This window comes from Rutilus rutilus (genome assembly GCF_951802725.1).
Source record: "Rutilus rutilus genome assembly, chromosome: 5".
NCBI classification, from domain to species: Eukaryota; Metazoa; Chordata; class Actinopteri; order Cypriniformes; family Leuciscidae; genus Rutilus; species Rutilus rutilus.
In genome coordinates this window covers 10102153-10121160 of record NC_140213.1, presented here as the reverse complement: position 1 = coordinate 10121160, position 19008 = coordinate 10102153, and the positions used below count along the sequence as shown (strand labels likewise).

Below are 19008 nucleotides of genomic sequence, written 5' to 3'. Positions count from 1 at the left end.
GGTTTACCCAGTCTACACAGTGCAAATTCTTTCCATATTTTGTTGAATATTGACACAAGTGATGCTTTTTTTCACTCAAAAGCTGAGGTGCATACAGGCTCAGTGGCCCACGATCAATCAGTTCCAGAAAGAAATACAATACAAATACAAAACCTTTAATAATTGAAAGAAAACAAAAAGATGACAAAAAGATTGAGTACAATATTTGGCGATAATATAGCATAAGGAGCGATTTACAAGCTATTTTTAAAAGGCTGGCCATTTTTGACGAGGAGCACAAAATGTGTTACAGGGTTTTCAACGCAGCAGAAGGTTTAAACGTTTTGCACTACCTTTCTTTAAACACGGTAATATTACATAAACTCTTTATAAAACAATTAATTACAATAACACCACTTGATAATACTTTTATTACACTTTATTAACAGTATAAAAAAAACAGTCTGAACCAGTAATTAACAGGATGAGACAATATCATACATTATTACGGAACCCCTAAAGGGACATGGTGAAGGAAAAATGTGTGATAGAAAGAAATATTTGCCTATATGTCGATGCTTTTACGTTCTACCACAAATGTTTCGCATTCCGAGAAACTTTGCGTTCGCTCGCAAAACTTTTGAGTTCATTACGAGAACACAAAGTTTCTCGAGTGAACGCAAAAGCATTTAGCCTCCCACCTTCAGGGGCTCCGTACATTATAACAATAATTACATTTACACTGCATACAAATTTAAACACAAGTATCTAAAAGACTGACAGCTAAAAGCAGTAGATAAATACATGGCACACTCTTTAAAAATAAAGGATCTATTGGCATCTATTGTTCCATGAGGAACTTTTAACATTCATTGAATTTTTCCAATATAAAATAGGTTGTTTATAATTAAAACCCAGACAGCAATATAGTGTTGGCCCAGATCCGGCCCACATCTGGTACGCGTGGAATCCACATGTACCAGATGTGGCCCGGATCTGGGCCAGCACTACGTTGCTGTCTGGGAAGGTTCTTTAGATTTTTTTAAATGTTCTTCAAACTAAGAAAAAAATGGTTCTTTTAAGAACTGTTCACTGAAAGGTTCATTTGGGGAACCAAAAGTGTTACTTCCATGCCATTGCCTATTTTGTAAGAGTGTTTTAGAGCACATATGACGGAGGTGAATCAGAGAGTGTTTCTCAGGATGAGCTGCACGCTGAGGCTTGACGGATCCTCCACCGGCTGCTGAGACAGGTTGTTGGTTTGCGGGATGCTTTCTACAGTACAGTCCTTCACAGGGCACACGGAGAAACGAGACAACAGCGTCACAAGAACGGACTTCATCATCACCATAGCGATGTGCTTTCCCACACACGACCGCGGGCCTGATCCGAACGGCTGGAAGAAACGACTCGGCACCTTTAGAGAGAGACAGAGAAAGGTATTACTTTGTTGGTGTTGACATGGTCACAACACATTATTTCGACTTTTTATGTATCTTAATGAACAAAATATTAAATTAAATTTATTAAGAAAATGTATATAATGCCTACTAATAATATATATATATATATATATATATATATATATATATATATATATATTAGTAGGCACGTTTTATGCAATAAAGTAAAAGCTTAGTGTGTTATAAATTATTGTAAAAAGTCCTTACACCTTTTAGAAAAAAATTTAATAAAAATTGGTAGCATCTATATTAAAGGTTTTTTTTATATTAATTATATTAACCTACAGTATACTTAGGTTACTACTTTTTACAGTATTAGTAATACTAGTCCAAATACTTAATAATTTTCCTTAATTTGTTATAATTTTACAATAGTAACAATAGCTTTTATATTTATGGAATTTTAGTAAAAAAAAAAAAAAGAAATTTGTAGATTTTATACAATTGCTGTATAAAATGATGTTAATGAAACATAATTGCATTAGTTTTTAAAGTAGTGAACATTGATTGTTACTATTTATTATATATTTTATGAATTTTCTATTATAAAATCAAAGTTAAATAGCATTTAAATACAATACTAGTGTTTGAGTCATAAAGAAAAAATATTTTAAAAATAATACAATTAACATGGGATCTCCATTAAACAGTCTCAGAATCATTCTTATTGATTTATTTATTTATTTGAATGATGGCTAATAGTTTAGCATGAAAAATGTTTGTGAGAGCTTTAAAGACCGAAAAATAAGACAAGAAAGAGATTTTATAATAATAAAGACTCACGTTCTTCTGGAAGTTGTCGAGACTGAACTCATTTGGTTTAGGGAAGAAATCGGACCGGTGCATTCGACCCACGTTTAATATGATGTTTGTTCCTTTCTTCACTCTGTAGCCCTCGATGACATCATCGTCCAGCGCCCGGCGCATAGTGAAGTCCACTACCGGGTGGAACCGGAGAGACTCGTTGATAAAACACTCCAGAATGTTTAACCTGGACAGATGTGAGTGCTGCAGGCTCCGACCAGCTACAAAACACAGTCACAACATCATGTTTAAATAAGCAGTTTGAAACAAACATTGACTACACAATCAAACATGAAGAATTCATCCAAAACTGAACATTCTGTCATTAATTTACTTATTTTCATGTCATTCCAAACTCTGATAATCCCTACTTTCATGATACTTTAACGTTGTCTTTAATGAAGTCTGTCACTAAATGGAAAAGAGTTACGAAAAGATTCTTCAACATATTTCTTTTTGTGCCACAGAATATATCTAGAAGGTTTGGAATGACATGGTGATGGTGAGTAAATTATTCCTTTAAAGAACTTAAATTACATTTAAGTTTCACTAGAAACATTACAATATATTTTAGTTTACCATAAATGCTTTTTAGTGTATTTGGCAGTACACAAAGGCAATAGAAGTAATTATGAAATTGCATCTTAATATTTAAGTCCTACCTCAAAAAAAAGTTCAGCTTATTGCATTTAATATAAACTGAAGCTATAACACATTTTCAGTTAATTGTAAATGACATGCAATTAAGTGTGAACACATTACATTCAGTTTGGAATTTTTGAATATTCTTATATATGTACTAATTAGTACTCTTTTTTTAAAAGTATGCTAGAGTATACTTTTCACATGGGATGAAAGACAACATGACTGTCTCTTGTGTGTGCGCTCAGACCTAAAACAGTTTCCATTTCCTGCAGGATCTTCAACTCGACGTCCGGATTCTGTTTGAGTAACAGCAACATGAAGAATAGACTGATAGAGAGAGTATCTGGAGCCGCGATCAACATCTCCAACACACACTGCCTGACGTTCTCAGCGCTCAGCTCTCCGTGGCTCTAAACACACATACGCACACACACAGGTCAGTCATTCTTATGCTTCAGAGGTGTGTGTGTGTGTGTGTGTGTGTGTGTGATACTGGCATGTCACATTCACCTGAGCGAATATCAACTCTGCTGTGAAGTCGAGCTGGTCGAGTTTTTCTGCATGTGTCAGCTGAACTTTCTTCTGCTCGATCAGAGCCGTGATGGCGTCCTGTAACTCCTGACTGAAACACGCACAAACACATAAATTCACTTTACAATTCAGTCCTAAAAGAAGGAACTTCAAAGCTGGATGCAGCATTTACGACACTGTTCCTTACATAAAAAGCACCATCTCATGGCTATCATATTCATATAGCATGGAATTGACATGCATTTACACACTTCTCCAAAACAAAATGGCACTATCATGAACTCACGCTTCTCTCTTGTGCTTCTTGTGCAGCCAGTCCAGTCTGAAGTACACATCAGGTTTGATTAATACTGTCTGCCAGGTGTCAAAATATTTATGAATCTTCTGAAGCAGATCACGCTCTACAACACAGCAGCAAAACTCAAGCAGTTAAATATGTTATTTAGTGAAAAGCAATATTAAAAAGCAATATTATGATCACAAACAATGCTCGTGCTTATACATGATCCCAGACAGCAACATAGTGTCGGCCCAGATCCGTGCCGCATCTGGTACATGTGGATTCAACGCGTACCAGATGTGGGCCGGATCTGGGCCCACACTATGTTTGCTGTCTGGGATTATGCCAATATACGCTGAACGTGATTTCACCACGTACAACATGTTCCTGGATTAACACATTTGTTCATTCAACATTCCAATCAACCAATCAGATTTAAGGGACAAGTTTACAGTTTATGTCAAGTTTAGGCTTACAACCAGGGTTAGGTGCTTCTACATCAGTGTTATTCACCATCATTTTCCTCTGATTTTAGGGATAAGTTGTGGGTAGGGTTAGGTTTAGGACAAAATTTTCAGACAAGAATGTTGCTCCAGGATCAACAAAATATGTCTTTTTTTGGCAAAATCACGGTGCCCGCCAAGATACATAGCATATAAAACCCAGACAGCAACATAGCGTCGGCCCAGATCCAGCCCACATCTGGTACGCATGGAATCCACATGTACCAGATGTGGCCCGGATCTGGCCCGACACTATGTTGCTGTCTGGGAAGCGTTTCACTTTATTTTGATGGTCCACTTTAGACATTCTACTAACTATAAGTAACTTGTCATCTAACTCTCATTAGAGTATTAGTAGACTGTAGTAGAATAAGTTGACATGTAGTTGGAAAGTTACTTATAATTAGTAGAATGCCTATAGTGGATCGTCTAAATAAAGTGTTACCTATAAAAGATTGGAGTAAGATTTCATTGTACGGACAAAAAAACTTTGAGACATTTTTCTAAATATCTTCTTTTGTGTTCTGAAGCAGATTAAATGTCATAGAGGTTTGGAACTACATGAGTGAGTAAATGATGACATGGGTGAACTATATCATTCTAAGTCAGACTTACAAATAAATGGCATGGCACCATATAACAAAAGGTTTAAGTTCCTATACCTTTTTGAGCTGTTGTGTGTTAGTGCAAGTGCTTCTCAGGACTGACCATTGAGAGGGACTCCTAGAAACAGTCTGTTGGAAATGTCCACCACAATGCACCGCAGTAAGTTGAGAATGTCCACTTGTCCCCGAGCATCCGTCAGGTGAGACAGATCATCCAGGTGTGTGGTTGTGGAAGTGGTGCATATCTCTAAAGTTCTCTGAAGCCCTGGACCTGTTAGAGCTGATACACACACATACACATGCTTAGCACAACACTGCTAAAATCCAGTGGAATGAAATTAGATATCTAAATTAATTGCAAAAGAGAAAAGATACAATTATATCTGTAACAAATTTGATCATGCAATTTAAATATTTGTATGCACATTTAATACCTTGCATATTACCAAAAGCATGCCCACCTTTAGCATAAAAGGTGCGGATTTTTTTCCAGAGCACCACATTTGAGTTGAATATGATTCCCTGTTCATGCATCCCAATACACTGCAGACCTAGTTTGCTCCCAAAGCGTGAGGTGTACAGAGATCTCCTCAACACATGACACACAGCAGATGACCTGTGACGCACACAGCATCAGAATAATACATTTATGCCACATTTGGGTTCATTTATACTGGAATATTGTGTGATTGGTGCTGGTATGATCTGTCCTTTGTGAAAGAGACATTTCATTGTTTTGAACGTGCAATTGTGTACTTCAAAACTTAAAAGTATGTTTAAAAAACTGTACCTGCAAATATTATAATATGAATGAAATAAAGTTAAAGAGAGTACACTTTTGTGACTATGTAATAATGTAAATTAAAAGTTTAACTTTAAAGTACATTTCAATCATTATGTTTTAATATTTTTTGTCATACTTTAAAATTGACTTATTATGTGTTGACTAACATGCTAAAGCACATGCAAAGTTCTTGATTATAATTTTAACTGTAGTGAGTTATTCGTTAAAAAGTCATTCATTTAAAGTTAATGTACTAAATTGCAACTTCATTAAAAATGTGTAATGATAAATATATTAAAATACATGACACGAGTTTCAATTGAAATTATATTATAGTATATTTAATGCTTGTCAGATGTACACTTTAACCATATTTCAAAGACAATAGAAGTAATTATGAAATTACATATAAAGAGTCCCACTTAACTAATTTAATTAACATAAATTTAAACTATAATATAATTAGTTTAACTGTAAATAACATCCAATTAAGTGTCTGAAAAGATTACAATCAGTTCACACTTAAGAATATTCTTTAAATGTAATATATATTATTACTGTACCTTTTTTTTTTTTTTAAAGGTATGCTAAAGTGTACTTCTTTTTCACAAGGTGTGATGTGTGTGTCAGGACTTACCTGCTCAAGATGAGAGTTTCCTCACCGTTGATCCAGACCCGCACAATGTCTCCATATTTGCTGTTGTAGTAGTTGCTGGCAGTCCCGATCCCAGACCAGATGAACCGACAGTAAGAGAGAAAAGGACCCAGACCCAGGAAGAAACAAGGACCTGAATAAAACACATTGCAGCAAACAAGTAATTAACATGATAACATGTGACATGATATAATTCATCTAAATCAATTTCATGCAACAGAGTTTTTATGACCCCATTATAACATAACAATATGTGGAAAATACACCATTGTTCAGTAAATAGTTAAATGTATTGCTAATTATTGTTTATAGTGGCATTTAGCAAAACAATGTAGCAATTAGGTGCATTAATATTAAATGTGCTCATAGGTGTCTGTTTATAGTCATTTTACATTTGCTACCCTGGACCACAAAACCAGTCACATGGGTAAATTTTTTTTTAAATTGAGAGTTAGGCCTATACATCATACGGAAGCTGAATAAATAAGCTTTCCATTGATGTATGGTTTGATAGGATTTGACCATATTTGGCCGAGAATTAACTATTTGTAAATCTGGAATCTGAGGGTGCAAAAAAAAAAAAAAGTTTAAAGTTGTCCATTTATCTTCGTGATTGTGCAGCATTCACTCACAAAAATAAATGTTTTATATATTTACCGTAGGAAATGTACAAAATATCTTCGTGGAACATGATCTTTACTTAATATCCTAATGATTTTTGGCATAAAAGAAAAAGCGATAATTTTGACCCATACAATGTATTGTTGGCTATTGCCACAAATATACCTGTGCGACTTGTGACTGGTTTTGTGATCCAGGGTCACATTTATTTATTCAATCAGAATTATACTTTACGTTACTATACTATTTACCCAAAACCTAAATAGCATTGTCACTAACAAATGATAAAAAGGCAAAACACCACATGATAGGAGATGTAACCATTTGAAACGCCTCTTTCCCACAAGCATCAGTTCAGAATGAAAATGAGTTCCAGATCATGCTGCAAAATAATAAAGGACAAAATTTCAAACAAACCCTACCGACCCGGCACATGCGATTCCTCTGGCCGATGGTGTCTGATGGCCAGCAGCAGGCAAAGTAACAGCAGCAGGAGTGTGGCCGTGGCTCCACACACATTGTCTTGAGCCCCTTCAGTGCCATTATGGGCCCCTTCGACCAGAAAGTCAACCGCAGCCTCGCCAAGACGCACCGGCTTCATTCCACAGGGCTGGAGCAGTTCAGCTGCCATAAGAACAGATGGGAAATTACAGCCTCTTCAAGTCTAAAGCGCCACAACTGCAGACATACACTTTTATATCTGAGCGGTTGCATGGGATTGGATCAGGATAATTCAAAAGTCAAAATAAAAACTCAGCGTAACCTTGTGTGATCCTCGTGTCCTTGCGGTTTGAGTTTCCAAAACATTATCATGACACTCGAACCCTCAGCTGTGCCAAACTCATCTCTGAATTTTCATTAAGACTTCAAAGACTTTAAGAGATACGAGACATCTGTGGCATGACCTTCAGTCATTCTACAGGCTACAAAAAGGGGCAAGCATACTTGAGGTTACTGACTCAAACAAACCCAATGCCCCTTTTCTTAGCAACCAAAGAGTATCAATGAATGGGCACTTTTGTTCAGGAAGCAACCACTTATACTGGTCATAACAAAAGATGAACGTTGAATGATCTTAACTTCATTAACTTTTTGTTGTCTTCAGACATAACAAAGTAACATCCATTCAAACAAACAGACATGGAAAAGGTGGAGCAACAGACATAGCATCAATGATTTAACAATCTGAAGGAAAAAAGTTGATATGGTCATTCCTTTATATAATCCAATATGTTGGAAGAAAAACATTGCCATGCATCAATGGTACTAGGTTTAGCTTTGTTAATTTGTGCTGCTGTACATTCACAAGTCACTATTCTAAAAATGTTTGCATACGTTCATTAACTTAATATTAACGCCTATTAACGCCTATTTATTAATTAATTTATTCATTCACCTGGCTCAGGGCTGGCCATGGTATTTAAAAACACAATGTAAAGCCTTACCAACCATTCATATTCGTTTTATCTTCAACAATCTCTTTTTATGGTTTTCATTATTCAATTTAAAACAAAAACAAATTGTTGCAGGGAACACAACAGCTATTTTGTGTCTTCAGTTTGCCCTCTTTGTGTGTCTTTATCAGATTCAGAGACATTGTGAATTCACTGAACGCCCACTTTAATTGCTAAAGAATTTATGGAAATAAGCTGACATCTTAGTCAGAGCAGATGCATGCAGCATTCTGGCATTTTCTTTGTAAAGGGAGGGAAACTTTAATCAATCCCCCACAGTTCATGATTCCTTCATTTACTTCTTAATTTTACACATTCAACTCTTCTTCACACATTGAACTTCTCATCTACAAACCCAAATGCATGTTGATTTAACCCTGCCCCATCTGCTGTATTGACTCTCATTTTCCTGATTCTTAGTTATGATGTAGAAGAATGCATGCAGGTTAATATTTAATGGCAGAAGCTTAATGGTTGAACTCCTGGTTAGTTAACTTGATGTTGCTGGTTAAGGCCCAAAGAGGGGTATTTGTGAACCATTGTAGCCTTGAGCAAAAACGTCAGTTTACTCCAGTGGACTGAAGCTGTAATGTTGGCACTTGGCACTCCTATTTAGAAACCATTGACTAAAAATCAATTAACTTACATTACAAGATTTTTATATTTTCTGAAGAAAATGTGAGTTCATCCATGCAAAACGTAAGAGCTCGCTAGAGTGTTCTGGGTGTAAGATATGCCCACGCTTAAGTTTCTATGGTCTTCTGGTCCCAAGATATAGCACTTTTCAAGTCTATGATTTTTTTTTCACAAAGCAATAGTAATATGCATCTCTTCTCATTGCCTTCATTATATATGACTGATAGTTATTAGTTATATTTGTTTGTGTAGTGTATCGAATTATGTGACTACATGGAGGTGTACAGGGGGAATTTCTGTAGATGTCAGAGTCTCAGGGTGGTCCTGGTAAAAACTCCGACCCTCTCATAAAGGAGGAGTCAACCCTTTTTGAATAGGCAACAACATCATACACTACGTATTTAGGGCTGGAATGTCTTTCTCGGAAAGAAACAAGAATTCTTTAATTCATTGGGGAACAAAGTGTCTGCACATTGAATGCCACGTCACTTAAATATGTTGTCATTTCAATACAGCCTTTGTGGTCCTTGAGTTTCGCAGTTCTTCAAATAAGTTGTTTGTCCTCTGTGGCAAAACTGGGCAGGAAGCCAAAAGGAAAGGAATTGTGGGTACTGTCAACCATACATTTATAGATCATTTATGTTGTTGGCTGGTGCTTTCTTACTAAGACATCCAAGAAACTGCTAATGATTGTGTTTGTGGTGAATATTAGTTACAAAAACTCAGTAAGTAGACCAACAGGTTAATTTTTCATGATTATGTCACACATGTCTGTAATGTCTTTCTTTATTGTCCATTCACTGAATTACTTCGGCAGCCCATCACCACACATGGCATCCTGAGGAGACTGTGTATTGATCTCTGGAAGGTTGTGTGTTCAGCTTAATGAAAGCAATGCTAGCCGCACGACTTATGTGGGAGGATATTTGTTCGGTTTCTCATGAGGAGTGCCAAGTGACAGAGAATAACAGCAATGTTTGAGACACAACGCACAGCGAGGGAAGCCAAACCACTTCCCATTACTGAAGACAGTCCAGTGTCCACTCAACTGACCCCTTTTGAGGTCTGAGGGGCTGTTATATAAAAGTCTTATATTGAAAGTATCTTTTTACAGTTTACATTGTTTAATAATTAATGTGCCGTCATTTTTTATGAAAATATCTAGCTTTTAATAAAAATGTAAATATTTTACATTGAAAGGAAAATATTAGTTAATGCCTACTTGTTTGTGTAAATAAAGAGCATCCTATCGTATGTAAAGTATGGTGTGCAACAAGACTCTGTTTTTGGCTCTTTGTAATTCTCTTTGTGCATGCTCTCTTTATGATATTAGGAATAATGGCATTAGTTTTTATTATTATACAGATGACATGCATCTTTACATCTTCTCCAGCTCCTTACCAAAACAATTACCTGTGTTAAGAACATTAAAAAATCTAAATTCCAATAAAATGAGAATACCGATCTTTGTACCAAATCCTTCAAAAAGTAAGCTGCTTTACTACAATCTGTGCCTAAATGGTCCAACAAACCACATTAGACCACATCAGTAGAGCATGTCAAACAGTTGAACTAGATGTGATCTGGGAATCACATCTAGATGTGCATGTCATGTTGAATTGGACATTTGAAAGCAATTTTGTCTCTAGTACAGCACAATTTAACTATATTGCCCTTAAGGAACATCCTCTCTATTCACGATGCTGTAAAGTCAGAAATAATATGTACCAATTATTTTAAAGACATAACTTGTTAAATATACAATTAGTTACTATAGGAGTCTCAAAATTATGTTTGAAAGATTTAGGGTACGTTTACACGACAGCGATGTACTAAAAACGGAAAGGTTTTTCCTTTGCATTTTTCGCCGGACAGACAACAACGTTGTCAGAACGATCCCCGTTCACACGGATGAGTTAAAAACGCTGTATTATGCATGCCAGGCCAGTTGTTGGCGATGTCACTTTGTAAAGAAACACGTCATGCGCGGCATGTCACTGTTTATACCAGAGAATGTCTAATAAGGCGAGAAGTTTCACTCTCAATACACTTCCGGCTTCTGAACTGGTTGCAGTTCCACTTTGATTCCATATGAGGGCGCTCACAGGACGAGTGCAGAATGAATGGAGGTCTATGGCAGTATACCCATCAAAATCCACTTTTCTCAGGATATAATTTTTTGTCTAGTAATTTGAATGTTGTATTCGAAAGGAGATGCAAAGAAATTACACATTGCTGGGTGTTAGATTTTTTAGAGTCACTTATTTGCTTTAAAAAGTCTTTTAAAGTGTCAATGACGTCATACACATCGTACGACCAGAGATACTGCTTTACGGCAATCCTTCAGTCACTCTGGTGCTTTCGCGCTCTGCACTTTCTTTTCTCTCGAGGCATCGACAACACAGCTGACACAGGTAAATACACGTGCTAGAAGAGTTTTTGTTTTGTTTGTTTCTGGTCCCGCTTCGGATGCCACGATGCCATCAAGTGGTATCTCTGGTCGTAATCAGTCCTTCACTGACCAATCAGCGTTCATTAGCAGAATGCTAGCGTGTTATGGGCAACAACAACTCAACCTGTAAGAAATCGAAAGGACATAAGTACTCGTTCATTCAACTTTCGACCTATAACCCATGTTGAACTTGCAAAACCTACTATCGAATCTGAGATTTCTCAACGGCAATCGGGTGAAAGAGACAAATTTAGCCGTCTAGCCCCATGGACTCCCATTCATTCTGCACTCATGGGCGATCGCCCCCAGTGGAACTCTGGTGGAACTACAACCAAAATTCGGTACAATAGGACTTAATAGGGAGTGGGCAGGCTCTCCGTAGACGGGCTCTGTTTATACGGAGACAATAAAATGGTATAATTTTCAAAAACTTGCACTGTTTCAAAAGTTTGTGTTTTCAGGCTCCAAAAACCAACACAGGCTCATTGGAATAATGTAGGCCTAACTGTGGCAACGTTTTTGCAAAACACAAAAGACATACCAAGACGGGTAAGTATCCCGTAAAAGACGAGTCACGTTAAAAGAGCTAAAAGGTTAAAAAACAAGCTAAAATGCAATGATTATGAATGATTGCGTTTTTATGTCACATTTGCTTTTGTTAACACTATCGGGTAGGTCAGGAGTGCAACTACCCAGTGTCAGAGGGGGTATGCAGCTACAATTTTATTTTTCTCTCATCACACTCTTTTTCTCTTTGTTTTTCTCTTGCCCTGTCTCTTCCCCTCCTAAATCTGAGCTTTGACTGATATAGGCTGATATAGGCTTTTCACGTTTGTCTGTCAGTGAAGAAAGTAAACATAGGGTCAACTGATACTGGTTGATTTATGAATCATTTCCTCAGAAGCATTCATTTACTGAAAGCTACTAGGAAATCTAGGTAACTAAGTTTATTAAATTCATTCACAAATATGTACACATTATTGATCGTATGCCTAATACAGGGCCGTAGACAGGGCTTTAAAATCAAAGAGGTCCTAAATTTGAGGTCGTTAGGGAGTTAGGCTACATTTTTTATTTCTCTGCTGTGTGCATTTCAGATGTTTGAAGGGCAAAAAAAGAAGAATAGCTTTAAAACCATGTTAGCGGGCAGTAGATTATTTGTCAATACCTGCTCTCTCCTAATTTACATCACTCTTTTTTATTTTCTCCCAGTCTCCTCCTCTTGCCCCGTCTCTTCCACTCCAAAAGCTGGAAAAGCTTTAATTTACTGAAGGCTACAAATTGTATTATATATTAATTCTCAATATGTACACATTCATTATAATTCTTGTGCCTAACATGATGAAAACGGCTTTGTCAATTTTTCTTTACCTCACAATGACAGTAATGTTAAACTAATTATTAACTTACATTAACGTTACATGCGTCACGTTATATAGGCCCATTTTCAGTTCAAAAAGGCGAAATTAGACAAAAGTTTATTAGTTTGCCTGATTATTTGTGTCATTCGCTTAATATTTATGACAACAAAAAACTGTCAAATATGAAATGTTTAGTTTAGCTACTTACATCTTATCTCGGACTTCAAAACTGAAGCGTCGAAACGCTCTGCTAAAATTCGCGCTCAGCAGCTTCTGTGAACATAAAGCCCGCCTACTTTGATTTGATTGGTCATCTCAAATATTGTGACATTGACAAGCTGTGACAGGCCAATGAGGCTCAGATGAACACACACACAAACCCTGACCTGTTAGTCCTCTAAAATGTTTTATAACATTGAGGAAAAAACGAAATGATTTAGAAACGCACAACAGCAGCTACATATAGAAAATACCAAAAAAAATAAAAATATATATATATATATATATTATTTTAATTTTTTTTACCATTGCTTTGGCGCCCCCACCATGGTGCTGCGCCCCTATGCGCCGCATATAGCGCATACCCACTTTTTGCGCCACTAGGGTAGATTAAGGGTTTAGTGTAGGTGTACACTATTTTAAAATGGAGCATTAAACTTTTAGCGCCACTCATACAAACTCCACCATAAAAAAACGGCATATTTACATTAATCTGTTCCGGAAAAAGACTAAACACGCTTTTAGCACCTCTTACAGTACATTTCACTTCGAAACTGTCACGAAACATGCACGACGCAACGTATTTCGCATTTTGCAAAAATGTTGCCACAGGTACGTATTTCTAATGAGCCTGTGTTGTCGTGTAAATGAACGGCCAAAACACATAAAAAGTTTTGGTTTCACTTTATTTTGATATTCCCTTTAACACATTCTGTTGACTATAAGTAACATTGCACCTACATCTCTACTAACTCTCATTGGAGTCTTTGAAGAGTGTTAACTGGTATGGTTAGGATAAGTTGACATGTAGCCTACTGTAGTTGCAAAGTTACTTATAGTCAGTAGAATGTCTGTTGGAGGAGCATCACAAGTTAGCAGATATTAAGCAGACAATCTACTAATGCTCTACTTAATCAACAGAATATTCAAAAGGGACAATCAAAATACACTCAAAAAAATGATTCAAGGCCTTCTTAGATATGACACATTTAAATTGTGTTCACTTTATTTAAATATATCTAATTAGGAATAATACGTATATATATTTAATAAGTCTAACGTAAAATGTATAAATAGTGTCATCTATGAGATTTTATTTAATTTGGTTAACTCAAATTAATTTGGCTTCGGAGCGCGCCATTTGCGCATGTGCAAGACAAGCTTAGAGAAGAACATGCTCAGAGTGTGGCCGCCATTTTATCGTCTGCCGCCGCAAGAAGGACTGCAACGTCGTATTCGTTATTGGTAAGTATTATCTTGTTTGAGTATTTGTAACAAAGAATTTACCTCACTGTAAGAGGATGTGTAACTTATATCTTAATTTTGAGTGAAATATGCATGCAACAGCAGTGAAAGTTATGCGAGGTGAATTGTTTTAAGTGTCCCTTCGATAGCTTAACTTACTCACACAACGTGCAAATTCTGTGTTAGACCAGTCTAACGATCCCGAATTTGACTGTAACTGTGCAAAATTGGTTCTTAACTTATTGGCTTGCTAGCTGGATTGATATATCCGTCATAAAATGAATTAGAGGCTTACGATCGCCGCGATTGTTTCGGCGCCGAATCTATTTTTAGCTGCGTCACTCACTCACGCTGAATTGGCCACAGTGCGTTTTTCTTGATCAAATTTGACCTGCCTAACATGAAAAATAAGACATTTCAGCATAAAATCATGAAGTGAGGTGTTCCGTGTTTCACAATCACCATAATGACATTAAGCGCTGTGGGGGGGAAAATACACGAAACCATCGTTTTTGTTCAAAGGCCTGTTTAAATAATTAACTATAAGGTAGAACGTATATCTCAATATTAAGATTACTTTTATCATGTAAACTACCTATTTACAACATCGTAGCTGAGCTGCCCATGGTAAATCAGAGCAAGTGACATACAGGGGTTAACCTAAGTTAACGTTACATCAGAACACCTGAAAAATCGGACAGAATGGACGATATAGTCGTCTGTTTTTGCATTAAACACGCTATTTGATTAACGCTATAAAACGCATATTTGTTGAAATTATCGATCTATGTATTCTGTGAACTCCCATTCATTTCTCAAAAAAAATAATAATAGGCATCTAACATTATCTATCTAACGTTATATATAATACATACGCACTTTGATGGCGTATAATATGCACGTACCCCACACCACTAAACCTACCAAAGGGTTTACAGTGCGTAAATAGGCTATGCATGTAAAAAGTCATTTTTGCGTATCAACTGCGGGATGAAACACAAAGCATGCTATAGATATGCATTTTCATGCGACTGGGTTAAATATTGCTGGTAGACAATTGTACCAAGTAAACATTTTAAATTATTTTAAAATCAATTTAATTACTTGAGAGAATTGTAAAGTGTCATATTAAGGGATTAGTTCACCTCAAAAAGCATATTTTCATATGAGTACTGGTTCCCACTCCTAATCAACATCTTCTCTTTCACAGATTTATGAATATGACCAGGTAAACAGCAACCTCCTAGTTATAGTAAGTCATATTCAAATATTCTGATTTAGGCTACTTGTGTCATTTGTTAAATATGGAATCTTATAATACTTTTTTATTCTTCTTTTTAGGATTGTGAATGTGGCAGTGCAAAGAATGTGTCCATCGAAACTAGCTAGCAGGTATTTGTTGCTGCAGCATTTAATGCAGACTCATCTGTGCTTTAGGGGCAGTTTTTGCTATCCATGTCCATACACAGATTGCCCATGCACGTTTAGTATATGGAGTAAGCTTCTTAATCACACGTACAAAATACATGCTAAACAGGAAACTCCAAAGCCAGAAGAATTAACAACATTCCAGTGTCATGTGTGTTCATGCAAGGAGCTAGCAACAGAAAGATTATTTTCAACACATAAATGGACATCTCAGGCATAATGAAACAGTTCAGTGTATGTTTGTAGGATGTGCATTTGAAAGTAACATTTACAGGACATTTAACACCCACAGATACCGGAAACACAATCCACATTCCACATTCATTAATAGACTTCAAACCCATTGTCGTCAGCCAATCCCCATGATAGAGGTGTTCAAGAATCAATGGCCAGCTCTTTTTCAGCAGAGAGAAGTAAGTAAACATGTTATGTAGTGTTTTATTTTAGTCGTTATTAGGTTCTTTTCGTAGTAAGAAATTGTTTTTGTGTTGTTCTTTTTTTTTTTCATTTTGAAGGTGAACACAGAGTTCATGCAGATCACTATGAAGCCACTGCAATCAATGTTCCTACAGCTGGACCACTTTTCAGATAAACTGATGCAGATCGTCAAGAGCAAAGGAGGAGTGAAGGGGCAAAAGATCAAAAACGCCCTGGCGATCACAGACTCTGTTAGTATAAATGCATGCAATGTCTTCTGTTTTGTCTAGTTATTGTACAGCTTTCTGCATTTGGCTAATTTCAGTCTTGATTTCCCCCCTGCTGTAGTGTGACAACATAAACATCAGGAGAGAGTGCACCCTGAAAGGCCTGATGATCTACCCGATTGAAGATCCAGACTCTTTCTTCAAGGAGTATGTGGTAAGTGATTTTTTTTTTTTATATATAACAACAATTCTGTTAATACTTTCATGTTTTATAAAAGAAGATATGATTGATTATTATTAAATGCTCAATTTTCATTTCACAATAAAATATGTATTAGTGGAATAATAATATTTTGTTTTATTCATTTTAATAAAATAATATTTTTAATAGTAATAATTTTGCAGGGGTAATAACTTTTTTCATTTCATGTGTATGCCTTTCATTGTTCATCTGAACACAATAGAATTTGTAGAAGTTTTCAGATGTGTATGTCTATGTCCATAAAATGGAAGTAAATAGCAGCCAACAATGTAATAGTAAAAGTGAAAAGTAGCAATGCAATTTGCCGATTACTTTTAAAATATAAAGGGTCAAATTCACCTGGGCTTAACCAAAGTGTTTTGTGTTTTGTCCAGGCCACTGAGGATGCAGAAAATAAAATCCCAAACACAGTCAAGGAGATTGTACAGAAGACATCGGAGTTGTGATCGAGGGCATTAAGGTTTTGAGCGACCTAGACTGCGTGATCCTGGCATTCATCATGCTGTTCGATCTCATTTATGCTCTTGATCTTAATTTTCCTGACAACCTCAAGTACACCTTCAAGTTTATCCAGAAAATCCTAATGAACTTGGATGGACATAGGCTGAATGCAAAAATCCAGCAACTTAAAATCAAGCTGTTTGCATAAGATGTGCACTTTTTTTGAGAACACAATGAGAATTATTTGAGAAAACGTTGTATATTGAGTCATTAACATACTTATGCACGCACACACACCACACATTTTTTTTTTTTTTTTAACACTCTTACATGCTTTTTCTTACATGCTTTTTGTGTGTATTTCTACTTAGTCGTTCTTGTCTTTAGGGATAGTTCACCCAAAAATGAAAATTCTGTCATTTACTGATCCTAGGGTTGTTCCAAACCTGTATAAATGTATTTGTTCTGTTGAACACAAAGGAAGATGTGTTAAAGAATATGGGAAACTTAACAGTTCTGGGCCACCATTGACTTTCATAGCTGTTGTTTTTTCTTCCTACTATGGAAGTCAATGGTGGCCCAGAACTGTTCAGTTTCCCATATTCTTTAACATATCTTCCTTTGTGTTCAACAGAACAAAGACATTTGTACATGTTTGGATAAAGGCTTTAATGTGTACTTGCATTTTTCTAAGTACTTTTCACATTAAATAACTATTGCACTATTGAGTTTGAGTTTGTCTCTTGTCTCTATGGGGTACAAAATAAGGATTTCCTAATTGATTTTTCAATGAAATGTTCTAATTTAAGTTTAAGAAGCATAAAACTAATTGTATAAATGTATCCATTTCATCTAAACTATTTGATCAAAATTGAGTTGGACCAACTCTTTTAAGTTGGTCAAAATTGAGTTGGACCAACTCATTTAAATTGGTCAAAATTGAGTTGGACCAACTCATTTAAGTTGGTCAAAATTGAGTTGGACCAACTCATTTAAGTTGGTCAAAATTTAGTTGGACCAACTCATTTAAGTTGCTCATAATTGAGTTTGACCAACTCATTTAAGTTGGTCAAAATTGAGTTGGACCAACTTAATTACATTTCATTGCATGAATGAGTTTTTTATAAGTTGGGGCTACACATATTTATTGGATGGAAATCCTGCCCTCAATTAAATTGAGTTTGTCCAATGAGTTATTTTTTTGAGTGTAAAGTGTTAGCAAAGTGTTCTGTTTTTCGTTGATAACGGTGTTGTGTAAACGGCTCCTTATTTACACAAACCTCACAAACTTTCTTAAATCCAGAGATTAGTTACTCCTCATAAATGCTCAGTGTAGAAGCAACAACTTAATTCTAATTTATATAAAACTATGAACCAAAAAATGTGTAGCAGCCAGCCAAAAAGACTATGTAAAGTATTTTTTTCATTTTAAGTATTAAAACATAATGCATTACCTTCAATTGCTGATAATAACTGCCTCATACTGTATATAAAACCTCTTTAAAGGGTTTGAATTATTTGAATGAGCAGTTGCCAATCAAAGAGTTGTCATAATTTCCAAATCATTGTGACTATTTGATGACCATATTTTAATTGCTATAAGTAAAATATAACACTCTTGTAAAATAACTTGTCTGACCAAGATTAGCTAATAACAGATTTAAGGTTAAAGGCAATTATTCTCACAAGCCAGACTTCTGGCAACTTGCAGAGAAGTTTGTCAGTGAAGTTGTACCCAAGAAACTACTTAAAAGAATGGCAGATAAACCTAACTGAACTGAAATGACCTCCACACTCCCTTCAGCGTAAGCACATGCTCAGCACAGTACAGACTCAACTCAGCACTGATACCTTGTTCCTGGCTTGCGTGATCACATAAAACCAACCAAGGAGCTTGTAGCCCAGCTTGTATGTTTTATTTGGCAATGACCTACAGCTGCAGGGCAGAGGACCACAAAACACAACAGACATCACGGCTTCACACAGCAGTGTACTG

The 19008-nt window shown here is 36.0% G+C and overlaps 2 protein-coding genes across 2 annotated transcripts; one reads left to right on the top strand and one right to left on the bottom strand.

Moving 5' to 3' along the window:
• Window positions 1–413: 413 nt before the first annotated feature.
• Window positions 414–7537, bottom strand: cyp19a1a (cytochrome P450, family 19, subfamily A, polypeptide 1a). Its single transcript, XM_084409630.1, has 9 exons — window positions 7297–7537; window positions 6232–6382; window positions 5272–5426; window positions 4914–5090; window positions 3709–3823; window positions 3402–3513; window positions 3139–3301; window positions 2226–2467; window positions 414–1396 (listed from the first exon to the last, which is right to left on the bottom strand). Exons 1-9 carry the CDS (start codon window positions 7499–7501, stop codon window positions 1163–1165), a joined length of 1554 nt encoding a protein of 517 aa, XP_084265756.1. The 5' UTR covers window positions 7502–7537; the 3' UTR covers window positions 414–1162.
• Window positions 7538–14058: 6521 nt separating this feature from the next.
• Window positions 14059–17855, top strand: LOC311290175 (uncharacterized protein). Its single transcript, XM_084408499.1, has 7 exons — window positions 14059–14237; window positions 15448–15465; window positions 15579–15629; window positions 15958–16078; window positions 16181–16333; window positions 16431–16523; window positions 16946–17855. Exons 2-7 carry the CDS (start codon window positions 15452–15454, stop codon window positions 17015–17017), a joined length of 504 nt encoding a protein of 167 aa, XP_084264625.1. The 5' UTR covers window positions 14059–14237; window positions 15448–15451; the 3' UTR covers window positions 17018–17855.
• Window positions 17856–19008: the final 1153 nt, after the last annotated feature.